Genomic DNA, 16,411 nt, shown 5'->3' on the forward strand with positions numbered 1-16,411 from the left:
CTCAGTTCATTCGGTGCCTGCATACATTCTGTCAAAGTACCGGGAATTGTTCAATAAAACGCAAAATAATTGTTTAATCATCAAAATTTATTTTGTCGCCTTCAAAATAGGCTACATTGGAGGCAATACACAAATGCTAACGATTACTCCAGCCATAGAAGCACCTTTTAAGTACGTTTGAAGAGATCTTCTTTAGCTCCTTCAGCGAATTCTCCTTAATGGCCTCTATCGACCCAAAGCGGCGTCCGCGGAGTGGCAATTTAAGGTTTGAGAAAAGGAAAAGGTCACAGGGGGCTAAATCCGGTGAATGCGGTGGTTGTTCGATGATATTTGTAGAGTGTTTGGTCAAAAAGGTATTCAGAATATGAGCCTTGTAAGACGGCGCGTTTTCATCGTGCAAGATCCATGAGTTTCTTTCCACAAATTGGGCCGTTTCCTAATCAAATTCTCTCTCAAACATCGCATAACTTCCTAGTAATATCCCTTATTTACCGTAGAACCATTTGGATCGAGTTCCTAGTGCACAATACAATGATATTCAAAGCAAACGAGTGGTATGACTTTCACTTTTGACCGACTTTGACGTTTTTTTTAGGTTTCGGCTCATGTGGATAGCGCCATTCAGCCGTCTGTTGACTGGTCGACTGGTTTGCGTGTCAAACTCATATGCCCACATCTCATCACCTGCTATGGTGAGCTGGATAAACGTTGGGTCCGAATTCACTTGCTGAAGCATGAAGCCACCTTCTTCTGATTAATTTTTTGAAAGAAATTCAACTCTCTTGGAACGAGTCGAGCAGCCACGCGTCTCATGCCCAATTGATGCTGTAAATGTTGCGAATTGATTCGTGAGACACGCTAAGGTCACGAGCTACTTCCCTTAAACTTAAATTATGGTTTTCCAGCACCATTTCCTTGACTTTGTCGACGTTTTCATCCCTTGAAGGCGTTGACGTTGATGGGCGACCAGATCGGGGCAAATCTTCCACGACTTCTCGGTCCTCTGCAAAAGCCTTATACCACTCGTAGACTCTAGTTTTTGATAAAGAACACTCGCCATAGGCATTCTACAACATTTTCAACGATTCGGCACACGAATTGACAGATCACGCTCAAACTCTGCGACACTATAGAGGACAGTTTTAAGTGAACAATTCCCGATATTTTTTTGACAGAATGTACATTTAGTTTGGTTTGCGCAGTGATTTTCTTAACGTTTACGAGGAAACCCTACTATTCGGATGCGATGCCAATGCAAAGCTCTCTCTATGGGGCAGCTCGGAGACGAACGAACGAGGTGAGTCTTTTCACGATTTTATTATTAATACTGAACTGACGGTATGTAACAGAGGTAATACCCCCACTTCCACCTTTCCTAGTACGGAGTACTTGAGGGTACTGTAGTGAATAATAGGTTAGGAAGAATTCCGATCAGCCAAATCACTCTCATGGAAAACCTTGAGAGTAGGGTTACAACATTGGAGAAGACATTCAGTAGGGCTTACAAAACGTTTCCCAATTAAAAATAGCAAACAATTTTATCCTCCCTGGTGGACCAATGAGCTCCCGTAATTAAGAGAAGAAGCTAATATATATAGATCAAATTTTAATCTCAGCAACTGAAAAGGTAATTGGCAACTGTACAGAGAATTCGGAGATAGTACAAAAAGGCAACTAGCGACGCCAAGAAGCAGAGCTGGAAAGATTTTTGTTCTGCGATCGAATTTACCAGAGATTCTGCGAGGCTCAGCCATATTTTGTCCAAAGGTCATTCAATGGCTTCTTGGGTCAAGAGGCCAGATGGCACTTGGACTTTACGGCAGAAGAGTCTTTAGAACTTCTCTTAAACACCCATTTTGCGGGATGTAGCGCTCACGTTAGCGATGTTGTTGGAATCCGGCGGAGCCGCTATGACCCACAGCATCTTGCCGATGTAATAGCCACAAAAGAGAAGGTTGCATGGGCTATCAAATCATTTTCACCTTTCAAATCTCCAAGCCCTGACGGGATTTTTCCCAAAATGTTACAGGAAACTCTTGATAATATTCTACCGAAATTTTCGAAGCGTATCTAAACTTAGGTTATATTCCAAATAACTGGAAACTTGTTAGAGTCGTCTTCATACCAAAGGTAGCTAGAAGGAGGCATGAATCAGCGAAGGACTTTAGGCCAATTAGTCAGTCGTCCTTCCTTTTAAAAACATTTTAACGGCTTTTAGACATACACATTAGAAGCTCGCTGGAGTATATAGTATATCAATTGCACAACATGCTTACCTCAAAGGTAAATCGACGTAGACAGCGCTTCACGAGGAGACTAACAGGTTCGAGGGTCTCGAACAACTGTCTGGCTTAGATGTAAACAACCTAATAAGTTTCTTAAACCGCACAGGCTGGATATAGTCGTGCCGTAAATAACTGTTAAACAAATTGGTAACGAGGATGTGGCAACAAAATGGGTCGAAAGCGCTAGTTGGATTCTGAATGATAAATAAATAAAGGTTCGAGGGTCTCGAACAACTGTCTGGCTTAGATGTAAACAACCTAATAAGTTTCTGAAACCGCACAGGCTGGATATAGTCATGCCGTAAATAACTGTTAAACAAATTGGTAACGAGGATGTGGCAACAAAATGGGTCGAAAGCGCTAGTTGGATTCTGAATGAATCACCAATTTAACCATCTAACCAACCAACCAACGAGGAAAACCATTTGATTATGCAGACAGTAGCCGGTAAGTAAGTTTTACTTATCAAATTTTGCAAACATACTTTTTCCAGTAACGGCAACTCCTTCCTCATTTGGAAAGAAATAGGGACCGATGAGGCTGGCAGTGCGTTATGAACTTCACGAACAGATTTATTTTTTCAAACTGAATTTCGACAATTTGGAAGCGTTATTCTGGCGCTAAACAATTCCATGATGACTTCAAGCCTTACTGAATAGAAAAGTCAGCACAATTCGCCAAAACTACAATTATCGACATCGATAGGTCTCATGCAGCTAGAAAAACACCCGATATTTCGAGCATAAACTAAATTGAATCATAAACAGGAGCATTTGAATATCTGCCAAATGGCAAATTGCCGCCGAATAAATTAGTTGGTGTAAGTGATTAATGATAGATGCGTTGATTAGCGACCGCAACAGCTTGTGCTAAGCGCCAACAGCATCACTTGCGACTGACAATTTTCGACAGTTTAACTGTGAGTACCACATGTATGTGCATATGTGTGTGTGAGTTAACCATAGCTTGATTGCTTGCTATCTCCATGGTAATAAGCCATTAGTGCAACATTTTTGCTTGCCTTACCGATGTCACATAAAGCAACAACGGGCGAATTTGAAAATTTTCTCTTCATTAGAGCCAATTGACACCTGCTTTACAGTAGCACCAAATCAATTTGCCAAAAGCAGCCGTACTCATTAGCCAATGCAGGCATACGTATATGTACATATATGTGTATGGTATGTGGATATGAGCGTGACAGCCCAAACAAAACAGCACTTACGTGTTGTGTCACCAACACTTTTATGAATGTTTACATAGGTACTCGTATGTATGTATGTATATATGCATGCATGTTTACTAACATTTTGCAAACGGCTGTTAATAAGCCGTTGGAGAGTAGCTGCATATCTTATGTTTACATATGCAAAAACTGAAAAATCCCTCCGAATTGACTGGAACATAAAATTTCCAATTCCAAAACTGTATGTATGTATGTATGTACGTTATGTTTACTTTTATTTATTTATTTATTTATTTACAAGAGGTCCAGCTATAAATAGTTGATACACTGAGATAATAACACCTTATAATAACACCTTATGTCTATGGAAATATATCTAAATGTCTGTAATGTTACATAGTTTAAGAAATTTGTTAATGGCACTGATGTTTTCATAGGTGGTAGCTTTAAGAAAGTTGGATGGTTGAAGATTTCCGAATAAAATTTTTCTGAATCGGTCCAAGCCAGGACATTCATCTAGGATGTGAATAACAGTTAGGGAGCTTGAGTTACACTGTGAGCAGTTCGGACTGTCGGAACCATTTAAAATGTGGCAATGTGTTCTTAAAGTGTGGCCTATTCTAAGGCGAGTAAACGTTCTTAAATCTCTGCATAAACAATTTGGTGGGTAGTTAGACTTCAAACCAATAGGGTTATGTTCTTTGTAATGGTGTTGGTAGTTTCTCCACTCTGTATTGTGTTTAGCAGCGAAGCATTTTGCCACATGCTTACGAATATCTTTCGTTGTAATATACGTAAACAGTTCCAGTGGTTCTCTGGGTGCTTCTTTAGCCCGCTCGTCTGCTAGGTGATTGCCTCGGATACCAGCGTGACGCGGAACCCACATAATTTTTATTGTGCTTTTGTAGCAATATAGGATATCGCGAATATTGTCTATGAGGATTGAATTATTCCTCGGGTTTAGAAGATTTTTTTTTTCTGATCGCGAGACGAAGGAAACCGCTTCATACAGTGCCACTGCCTCTGCTGTGCATATACAGCAGTACTGTGGCAAGGCGCCAACTTTTATGGTCGTATTCTGGTCGCTTGTGACTGCAAACGTGGTGTGGGTATCGGATTTGGAGCCGTCGGTACATATAAATTCCCACTCTGATTTGTAAGGGTCCGCGCATTCGTTAAATATTTGTATATATTCGTTATTGTTGGTGTTATTTTTTTGGTATTTGAACATATTGCATAGAAATGAAGCCTTAATGCTCTGCCACTGAGGGTGAGAGTGATGGTTGATGAGGTTTGGTATCGATAATATGTTAAGATCTTTGATGAACATTAAGGATTGCATGATCACAGACGGTTTTTTTGTCAAATTTCGCTTTTGTCTTGCTGAGTTGATTAAGGCAAACATGTGTGTATACTTGCTTTGGAGAATCGTTGGTATAAGCAACATAGTATTGTGTAACACTCTGTCTTGAATGCTGGGCACGCCTGCTTAGGTTAACACCGCTTTGAGAGGTGAAGTGGGAAATGCTCGAATACTTGTTCTAACTGCTGCATGATAAGGCGTTTGAATCAGTGCAAGATGTTTCTTAGCGCAGTGTCCGTAGATCGCCAATCCAAATTCAATCTTTGATAACATCAGTGCCTTTGTTGTATTTACAAGCGTCGACATATGAATATAACTGTGTTTAGATGTAATGTACAATACTTTACAATGTTAAGTCTCCATATTAAACTTATTCTAATGTATTTACAGTGGTTCCTATAAGTGAGACTCTTATCAAAAATTAGACCAAGTATTCTAAGCGTGTTAGTACCTATGAGGTATTTGGGTGTTAGATAGGGATAGGGTTGGGAAAGAACATTTGTGTTTTCTGCAAACGTGAAAAGTTGAACTTTTTTTTCTGCGGAGATATAAGCTCCGGACGTTTTTGACCATACATAGATGTCGTTTAAGATACTTGTTTTAACTTGGCAAAGATCTTTAACTGCAGAAAATAGGACGACATCGTCATCATAAATCAGGTGATCTACATTTGGGTTCGAGGATATTAAAGAGCTAAGTTCATTGAATTATTTACTAGTAGGTAATTCAAATCGTTACGAAATATTTTCTGTTATTTTTATTTTTGGTGCAAACTTGTAGGAAATATATATAATATTTCCTTGTGGTTGCTAATTTCTAGTCAGAAATAACACTGCCCATATTTTGGTGCTTATTTCCGTTTCCTATCTAGTGCTTGTGCGTTCGTTGAGAACCTATGTATATACATATACCAGTGATATCGTCTGAACCTTTGGAGGAGATTGTCTTCAAAAACCCTTACAATGGTTCATCTGCCTATTACACGCCAATGTACTACCGCTTAGACATTTGTTTGAATACATTGATGGCTCTACGTCTGAAAGCTTTAACGGTGAAATAGAGAAAAAATTGAAGGATTGTGAGAAGCTTTCTTTCGTCAATTATAAACCAATTATATTCACACTACCAGGTATATCCAGTGAAAAAGATTTAAGTACGGATCAAAAATACCTATTTGATATTTGTAGTGCTATTATAAGTGGACATTGCAACGACAGCTTAAGGCCGGCGGGCCAATTAGATGTCCTAAATTCAGTAGTTTTCGCGAAGCGTTGTAGAATGAGAAAAAAAAACAATTAGCCAAATGAAGTTTTGGGGATAGTTTAATATATATTTGAACTAAAACAAAAAATTTGTACAATCTCCAACAATATACTGTAAGCCGAGTTATCAATAGATTCCCAGAGCGCCTGTATCCAACTTCTGTACAAGATACAACTTGCAATTTTCATCTGAAAACAAACAAAAAAGATTATTAATTTTGATGTAATTATCTTCTATGTGAACTAGAAAACATACAAAAACTTTTTTAAGCGACTTTTTTACCCAGTTGAAGAGTTTTTTTTTCCTTGAAAAACCACTTTTTTTCTACCTTCCCCAAAAATTCGAATTTTACGTGCTTTCTAGTTCACATAGAAGATAATTACATCAAAATTAATAATCTTTTTTTTTTTTGTTTTCAGATGAAAATTGCAAGTTGTATCTTGTACAGAAGTTGGATACAGGAGCTCTGGGAATCTATTGATAACTCGGCTTACAATATATTGTTGGAGATTGTACAAATTTTTTTTTTTAGTTCAAATATATATTAAACTATCCCCAAAACTTCATTTGGCTAATTGTTTTTTTTCTCATCCTACAACGCTTCGCGAAAACTACTGAATTTAGGACATCTAATTGGCCCGCCGGCCTTAAAAAAGAAAAACCCCAAAAAAATTGTTCATTCCAGGTGGCTTACTATAGCGAATTGAATAAATAAATTTATATTTTTCCAGTAATATAGAAAAGGTCTTCATTTACTCCTTTTGCATATTAAATATATTTTTAAATATCACGGTAATCGTTCTTACGGAGTAAACTCCAGTCGCGTGTCGGAGCTGACACACACACACCTTTTTTTCCTTGTTCACTCCTCTCCAGAGCTTAGGTCGTCGACAAGACTCTTCCATCGTACACGGTTCTGTATATATCTGCTCTGTTCTGTACATATGTCTGTTGTTTTCGCACCCTCCCATGAGAGGTCGGCATCTGCTAGTTCGCGCAGCATCGACCTTCTCCAAATGTTTTTTGGTCGACTGCGACCTCTGCTCCCTTGCGGGTTCCAATCCAGTGCCATTCTAGTGACGCTATGTGGTGGTTTTCTAAATGTGTGACCTATCCATCGCCACTTTCTGCGTCTCCACAGTGCGTCGTTACTGATGGTGTTTGGCCACAATATTCTGCAGATAATGCGGAGGCATTTGTTGATGAAGGATTGCAGCCTCTGTGTGAAGGTGTTAGAGATCAGCCATGTTTCGCTTTCGTACAACAATGCGAACTTCACGCATGAGCCGAATATTCGTAGTTTAGTGCGCCTGGAGCTTTGCGAACTCCCCCATACTGTATGCATTCGCCCGAATGCCGCCCTTGCTTTGTTTAGCCTGCAGTTGGCATCTTCATCTGCTCCACCATCTGATGATGCAGCCGAGTTACAGCATTTTTCCCCTTTTTATATTATATTATTTAAGTTTATTTTACTTTTTTTTATTTTTCGCTTTTAAGATTTTTGTTTTCTTTTTTAATTTTTTTTTTTTTAATTTTTTTTTTTTTAATTTTTTTTTCTTTTTTAACTTTTTATTTCTTTTTTAATTTTTTTTTTTTAATTTTTTTTAACTAAATTTAATTTTAATTCATCTTTTTCATTGTATTTAATTAAATTTGATGTTCTTTTATTATTCTCTGCTTTTCGTAAAACTTTCAAAAGCATCTCATATACACAGGTTGTGGGTTAACGATTACTGTGAGTTATATCCAAGAAGCTCCAATAGTTTAAAACTGCTGATGTATATATGTATGCATGGATGCATGTGCATGTATAATATATAAACATTTATTTTAATTAACTTAATATTTCCATAAAAATTTGCATGTTAGAAGGAAAATACATAGTACCTAAATATGTATGTATATGGAAACTTAGCTTTGATCACAGCGTAGAAATGATTTCTCCCGAAAACTCAGCGAATGTGAAAGTACATCAGTGCACACGGCGAATTAGAATGCACAAACGGCACGTTCGTGATTTGGCGTTGCATGGCATAAAAATAATTTCCAACATCTCATCATACCTGCTTTGTGTCGTTGGCCTTCGCGCTTTTTTTGCTACTGCGAATCCGACGTGAAAAAAAAAATATATATTAAGAAATTTCGAAAATTGTGACATTTTCTGACTACTCTATAAGGTGTGGCCTCTGAGTTGCACTTCTACTCTTCAGTCACAATTCATATATACCTACTCATTTACATTTCAAATTATGTATGTACGAGAAAATACAGATGGAGATGAATTTGCGGTTGGAAGCCGAAATGATTTTTGCATCATAAAAAGAGAAAATATTTCTGCTGCTTTATTTTCTCAACCAAGGACGCGGCTTAATATTTGAAACTATCAGTTGAAGTGTCGTCACACACATACATACATACATATGTATACACATATCTTTGCCTGAGTCGTCATCGCTTATTTGATGCGAAACATTTCTGCTCTCACCACTTCTATGGCACTTTTAAGGATTGTGTCTCCGTGGAAATGTGCTCTGAACGAAATGTATTGGTGGTCGCTGCCTGTGAAATCTTCAAATCTTGAATCCATGCTTTCACTAGACCAGCAATGCAATCAGGTGCAAGAGTCCTGCCCGGAGTTGGCAACAATTACCGATCCTCCGATTTCGCGAGCCATGTGCTCAATGTAATCTAGTTTGTTTCAAAATTCTTCGATGTTAATGCTGGTTGTCAGATAGCAGCTTATTAGTTTTGCCCACACAAATCCATTTCCTGGCGGAAGCCACTATGCCGCAGTACCGAAGGGGTCCTCCAGTTACCGGTCCATGTTTGTTTATATTGCTCACTGATTACAACAACAACATTTTTTAAACATCTGACTCATTTGCGCCCACGCTCCGACGGAAGAGAAGGACGATGCGACCAAAGATTTTTTTTCAATGAGCGCCTGCAACGTTCCTATGAGCGCTGCCCCCGCCACGACATAAAAATCGTGCTTGGCGACTTCAAAAGATTCACCAAGCTACCTCCTGATCGTAAAACGCGCAACCATATCGATCATGTTGTGATAGATGGAAGACACGCTTCTAGTGTTTTAGATGTACGTACGATCCGAGAACCCAACATTGACTCGGATCATTACCTCGTTGCAGCCAACCTGCCGCACACGCCTCTGTGCAGCAAAAAACCTACATCTACATACGCAAAGAATGTTCGACATCGAAAAGCTGCAATCACAACAGACTGCCAGAAGATTCGCCACTCGACTCCCACTCCTGCTCTCAGAGAGTACTGCCCAACAAACCGGCAATGCACGAGCAATGGAGAAACATTTCTCGTTCTCTACGTGCCGCCGCCGAAGAAGAAATCTGATTCCGGCGAGCCCGAAAAAACAGTTGGTACGACGAAGAATGTAATGCTGCTGCCGAAAGAAAAGATGCTGCCTATAGAGCCACGCTGTGATCGGGCGCAATGCGAGCCATGTAGGATCGTTACCGGGAGCTAAAAAAAGAAGAGAGACGTATTATCAGACAGAAAACCCGAGAGGGCGAAATACGTGAGTGCGAGGAACTTGAGATGATAGCGATAACGCAGTTAAAGAAAGCCACGGGCGCCAACGGACTGCCGGCTGAGCTATTCAAACATGACGGCGAGGAGCTGGTAAGGTGCATGCATGAGTTTCTAGGCAAAATATTTCCTGTATGCCGCGATGTCTGAATTTGGTATCCCCGCAAAACTAATACGGCTATGAAAGATGACGTTGCTCAAAACGAGCAGCGCCAGGACTTCTCCGAGCCGTTTGATACCAAACGAGTTTTCAAGCAGGATGACTCGCTGTCGTGTGACTTCTTTAATCTGATGTTGGAGAGGATCTTACGAGCCGCAGAACTTAATCGCTTAGGCACAATTTTTTATAAGAGTGTACAATTGTTGGCGTATGCCGACGATATTGACATCATCGGCCTTAACAACCACGCTGTTAATTTTCTCTTTCCCAGACTTGATAAAGAGGCAAAGCGAATGGGTCTGCTGGTGAACGAGGACAAAACGAAGTACCTCCTGTCATCACACAAACAGTCGGCGCACTCGCGTATCGGCACCCACGTCACTGTTGACAGTTATGATTTCGAGACTTCATTTATTGAGGAACCGACATTAACACCGAAAATAATGTCAGCCTGAAAATCGAACACAAAATCTTTCTTGCCAACAAGTGCTACTTAGTCCAAAGTAAGCAACTGAGCAGTAAAGTCCTCTCTCGACGAACAAAACTAGCACTCTACAAGGCTTTCATCATGCCCGTCCTAATGTAAGGCGCAGAAGCGTGGACGATGAAAACATCCGATGAAGCGTCCCTTGAAGTGTTTGAGAGAAAGATTCTGCGGAAGATTTTTGAACCTTTGCACGTTGGCGACGGCGAATATCGCAGGCGATGGAACGATAAGCTGTATGAGCCCTACGACGACATAGACATAGCACAGCGAATAAAGATCCAGCGGCTACGTTGGCTGGGTCATGTCGTTCGAATGGATACAGGCACTCCGGCTCTGAAAGTATTCGATGCGGTATCAACTCCTCCTCTGCTTTGCAAGGATCAGGGGCAGAAGGAGTTGGCATCACTTGGTGTGTCCAACTGGCGCCGGTTAGCACGAGAAAGAAACGACTGGCGCACTTAGTTAAACTCGGCCAAAATCGCGCAATTAAGAAGAACGAGCAGCATTTCCTTTTTATATGTGCGTGTTTGTCTGTTTGTATACTAGAACTATCCGTACGCTCCTGTACCTCAAACTTTAAACTCGTTTTTCTCGAAACTACTTTTTCCGGCACGGTCTGCATGCTAACTCATACAGTTTTTAATATTTTTTGATGCGTGTTTTTTTTAATTGCAATTTACGGCATTTTAAAAAAAGTATGCGTTTTACGTCATAAATGTCAACTTTTCTTATGTTCATTCAATTTTTTAATAAAAATATCAAAAATCCGGTTCGACAGACTATAACTACAAATTTATTTTACAAGAATTTTTTTACTTTCTACAGATCCATCAACATTTCAAGGAGAAATGAAGCAGACCGTAGAGCAACTTTTTTTAAATTTATTTCTATTGTTATCCCTTCTTAAAACAGTTTTTCTTTTACACTGTTTTTTGCGCTGCTAGACGTATATAACCCCTTAAGTGGCCAGCTGCGATTGTCAAAGATTAATTTAAGTGTCATTTTTAATAAATTTACTATGTATACTAAATTATAAAGATTATTCAATGTTTTCAAGTTGTTTTTTTATTGAAAAAAATTCTAATTCTTATTGAAAAAAATTCTAATCAAATTTGGAAAAGTGGATTCGTTTATATTATGAGTATAGATCAACCCACATTCATTAAAGGTGGTGACACTAAACCAACAACAATATTTTGTACGTAAGTGTAAAACAAAGAATGAGTTCGTCTTGTTTCATTCTGTGCCGACAGCCACAGGGGCACGGCGAAAGAAAAAAAAAAACCAAATCAGCTGATTTGCCGATTCCACCTTTAATAGATCCGCCATGATATACATTTTTAAATTATGGCATGCGTTATAAAGCTTTCTAAAGTTCAATGCAAAATAATTGTTTTGAGTGAAGTCCATTTAATGTCCCATGTGCAAGTACATATTGTGATCTTAGTATCCCGATCCCGACTTACATTTCTGTTACTTTAAAGAAGTTAGTAACCCATGAATGCAGATTAACCCAGAACAGGGGTAAGTTTGGTTCGAGCTTTTTTTCAATCCATATAAAGCCCTTGGTTCTCATAGTAATGCAATAATTTTTTTAGTAAAGATGTATTTAAAGTTTATACATTAAAATCTGTTAAAAATTCGATTTGTTAAAAATGTGAGTTGCGGTCTTTCTGTATTGAGTTAATGAAATGAAATCATAAACGAAGTTCAAATTAATTAATGCATTAATAATTTTATTCACAAATTCTCGGTTGATTTATAATTCAGCTCCTTTGTCAGACTGCTGTTCATCTCGGTTACTAATATTTAAATGTGAAACACTTTCATCTACATCGAGCTTCGGCTCTTCAACAGCATCTTTTTTTGCTTCAGATTCTATGGGATCTGCAGAAAGTTTTTGTTTGTCTTTGATATTGCGTCGCTCTGCGCGACGCTCGGAATATCGAGAAACCTTTTTCCTTTGCGTTTCTTCCTTTTTTACACTTTCGCAATCAGAAGTAGGATTGCTGCGTGTGTCGCTTTTACTACTGCTCTGCAGTTGCGAAGCACTGGGATCGCGCTCCTCAGATATACGCAATCGCGCTTTTGGTTGATAGATAGCAATCGAGGGTCGATCCTTGGAAATATTACATGTTATGTATGAAATATTTGATATAATAAAAATGTTATACCTTATTCCTAATGCGACGTTGCTCTTCTGCAGCACGTTGTTTTTGTGTGTGTGCGTCCTCTTCGATCGCGGAATCATTTTTCTTTTGCTCGTCTGGCAAGGGTTTGCTCTCAACATCTTTCTCATCGCTTATTTGGGGCATAGCTTCATCAGACGACTTATTTTGTAGACCTTCCCTTTCTTGTTGCTTGTGCATAGGAACGAACTCTTTGGCAGTGGCCACACTTCGTATGAAGTTCATTACAGACTCACTGACGATCGCTTCTCCACCAACAGCAGCTGCTGCTGCGGCCTTAATGGCTTCTGAAGCTGAGCCTTCAGTTTTGATTGGTTCTTTTTCCACTATCACATCCTTTGTTTTCTCTTTCTCCTTTTCTTTATCTTTGCGATTGCGGTTTCTCTCACGCTCCCGACGTTCACTGTAACGCTTACCGCCCTCTTTACGTTGATTTTGTTTTCCATCATCGGGCTTATTTGCCTGCTGTGGTTGCTCTTTTACTTTCTTCTCACCGACAGCATTTAGCTCACCTTCGTTCTCCATTTTTGTTTTGCCTTCAGTGCCTTTGTCTCGTTGTTCTCGCTCTTGGCGTTTGCGTTCAAATTCTTCACGCCTCCGTTGATTGCGCTCAGCCCGTCGCTGGGAACGTGAGCTTTTACCCTCCTCCGCCGGCTGTTGTTGGTTATTTTTTTCGCCCGCAATATTTTCCTTACCACCTCCCGACTTGTTGCTACCTTTTCCACCTCCGCCACCACCTTCTTGATTGGAAATTATTTTCGTAACCTGCGGCTGTGCCTGTTTTCGTTTCTCTTTATCTTCTTCACGTAAGCGACGTTTTTCCTCTTGCCGTTTTTTGGCCTCTTCGCGCCGCTTCTCCTTTTTATTAGCTAAATACTGTAACAACGGCGTTGAAGTAATTTTTTCCTCTTTCTTCCGATCCAAGCTGAATTCTAGTTTACATTCTCCACCTTTAGCAGCTTCCCTATCCTCCTCGAGCTTGGTCAAGAATTGCTGATAGTGGGACTCTTGTTCAATAGTGTTTACTTTATTGTCCACGCGCCGTGATTTATTCTTAACTTGTCCCTGGAAAGGCGCAAATTCAACAATAGCTGGGTATTCAGCACCTTTAGAGTCTACAAACACATAGCCATCAAAACGATCTCTAAATAAAAAAACATCGTCGTAGTTTTTCATCGTTATGTAGGCTCGACAAGTAGCATCGTATCCCAGAGACCAATCAGCTGCGGCGAAATAGTAAAAGTCATGTGGTGGTAGAGGATCAATCTGTTTAAGAAACTCCTCTTCAGTCATGGTTGGTGGCAAATGTCGAATAACTATCTGCAACAGTAAAAACAAAATAAAATTTACATACGTATTGGACACATACGCAAGCATAAGGCGTCCTTAAAAGCAAACATAGCTTACTTTTGTTTGGGGCTTCTGTTTCTCCTTCTTGTGGGAGCGTTTGTTGGATCTCTCCTTTTCAGATTTGGCAGATTTCCCATCCGATTTTCCACCATTCTCCACTTTCGTCATTTTTTATTGTAAATCTACGGTTTGCGATAAATACTCAAAACTGCCGAAATATTGTATACAAGGCGCAGACTAAACGTCAAAAGCAGCTGATCGTCAAAACGCAAAAGGGTGTTCTTGTGATGATCAAAGTGGCACAGGGATTTAAACTAATTTTATCTAAAAATTTAAGGGTAATGTTTCGCACTATCTGTGGCAAATGATGTTTATTACTGAAAAACTCGATTTAAGAACAGCTTGTGAAATTAGACTCTCAGTTTTTTTTGGCAATTTTCTCTCTTGTCTCTCAATTTTTGCCAGAATGCAAAGGTGTGACCAACATCAAACCGTTAATCCGTGTTATACACAAAATTGAGCAACACTTGTGCTCGTAGAAAACAGCTGCTTTCCTTCCTGCTTTCCTCCATATTTAAACCGGTTTGTGTGTGTTTGTATTTCGTGGTACCAAAACAATGTTGCCACTGATATTTTTGCATATACAGTTTTGTGCACTTCCGCGTTATCAGTTACAATTTTTCATTGTTTAATAAACCAAAGCGAAAAACGCACAAATGCAAATAGTTCATTTATCTATAATTAATATTATTCAACATTGTTTTTAAATTATTTTCATAAAAATTAAAATTGTTCTAAGTTTATATTGTAAATGGTTTGGAAATGTACTGTTTGGCAACACTGTGTGGGGAGAGAACAATCAGCTGATGCAATCCAAAATTCCACGTCAACGATCTACGATACTACGCAACGGAACGGTGGTGAGAATTCATTTACATGGGGCTCTCTTTAGTTGCATCGTGTCAGTTGACACGGCCGTACGTTTACGTTGGTGAGTGTGATCACCATAAGCGAATTTGAAGGAATCAGCTGATTTTCTGCCGTAATAAGGGATACGGACAGCGGCTGATTTACAACAGAGATCGGCAAAAATTGATCAAAACATAAGAAAATTTCAAATCAACCGTCACCCATATTACTTCGTTGCCGTCTGAACAACGGACTCATTAGAAGAATACATCTGACTTGGCAGCCAAAACTAGTCTCACAATTTCGCTTCGGATGCTCAAATGTTGTATTATACCTTTCTTACATTTCTATAAGAGAGTCTTAATGTAATTACCTTCAAATTGGCAGCAAGTTGTCCAACAACGGTACTTTTTACGTTTGAATGTATTTTCTGTGATCACATTTATTGAAATACGTTCATTTATCTATTTCTCTTAAAGAGCTCCTATTGATTTTTTGCGTTTTAGTACGAGTACTGTTATTTTTGTGAGGAATATACTTAACCCTCCGTTGGGCACCCGGGTCTGGCCAGATTCTCTTTTTCATTTATAACATATTTTTGAATTAAATTTGATAATTGCTAAAGACTTGAGCTTTCAGGTAGCTTCCTAAAATTAAATGTTCTCTCAATTTATGTATATAACCTTTTAAAACGGATCCTCGAACAGGACGAGGAAAATGCCAGAACCGGGTGCCCAACCGAAGGTTTTAAAAAAGGTGTCCAACGGAGGGTTAAGAACGTTTCGGTTTTCGTTCAAAATTTTGTGAATTGTTTTCAGTTTTACATTGTAACTGATAAATAAAAAAAAATTAAGCATCTGGAGTATTCCTACAGTTGAATCGATTCAATAATGACGAAAGAAAAATTTCATCACAGCTCTTCGAAAAGCAATCATAGAGTTGCAAAAGCCCGGTTTATCATCCAGTGATATTTCAACACATTTAAACGTTTCAAAAACGATGGTTTTTAATGCTTTGGAATATTTTTCCGAGTATAAAATAACACAAAACGTTGCCAGAAAAAAGGAAGCGCGAAAGCCTACTAGCCACATTGAGAGGATGAACGAAATATTGCCAAAATATAATCACAGAAAGAGTACCGCTGACATCAATTGAGAATTTTTTGTTCACCTGGAAAAGCCAATAATGAAAAAACAGTTGTGCTTCAATACTGACACGGAAGAAGTCATTGGTAACAGCGTCGCAGCGACAACGCCGAATTGAGTTTGCTCCAGAGCACACATCCTGGACTCAAAATCAGTGGGATTATATTTTACGCAGCGATGAAACGAAAATAAATAGAATTGGTCCAGATGGTGGGAAGTACGTGCGGTGGCCAAACCGTGCAGCATTATACCCCAAGTTTGTCTCACCTATCATAAGGAAACTTATGAAGACAATTTGATCTCTGTTCTGGATTGGGCATCAACGGCTTGAAAAATGCACTTGTACGCAGAATATCAGAAATTTGGATCAGTTATTTGAAAAGGTCAAGTCAGCAGAGGTGTAATAATGTCAATGTCAATGCAAAGGCGCTGTGCACCAGTAATGATTTCAACAAAATATTAATGTATACCCTTCCCTCCCGCTTGTATTTTTAATGATTTTTCTACTAT

At 39.1% G+C, this 16,411-nt stretch overlaps 1 protein-coding gene across 1 annotated transcript; it reads right to left on the reverse strand.

Moving 5' to 3' along the window:
* Positions 1 to 11,602: 11,602 nt before the first annotated feature.
* On the reverse strand, positions 11,603 to 14,122 carry LOC128867806 (regulator of nonsense transcripts 3B). The gene is made up of 3 exons (XM_054109314.1): positions 13,905 to 14,122; positions 12,483 to 13,817; positions 11,603 to 12,427 (listed from the first exon to the last, which is right to left on the reverse strand). The coding sequence occupies exons 1-3, from the start codon at positions 14,013 to 14,015 to the stop codon at positions 12,068 to 12,070; spliced, it is 1,806 nt and encodes a 601-aa protein (XP_053965289.1). The 5' UTR covers positions 14,016 to 14,122; the 3' UTR covers positions 11,603 to 12,067.
* Between the last annotated feature and the right edge of the window lie 2,289 nt (positions 14,123 to 16,411).

Source organism: Anastrepha ludens, chromosome 6 (genome assembly GCF_028408465.1).
Source record: "Anastrepha ludens isolate Willacy chromosome 6, idAnaLude1.1, whole genome shotgun sequence".
NCBI lineage: Eukaryota > Metazoa > Arthropoda > Insecta > Diptera > Tephritidae > Anastrepha > Anastrepha ludens.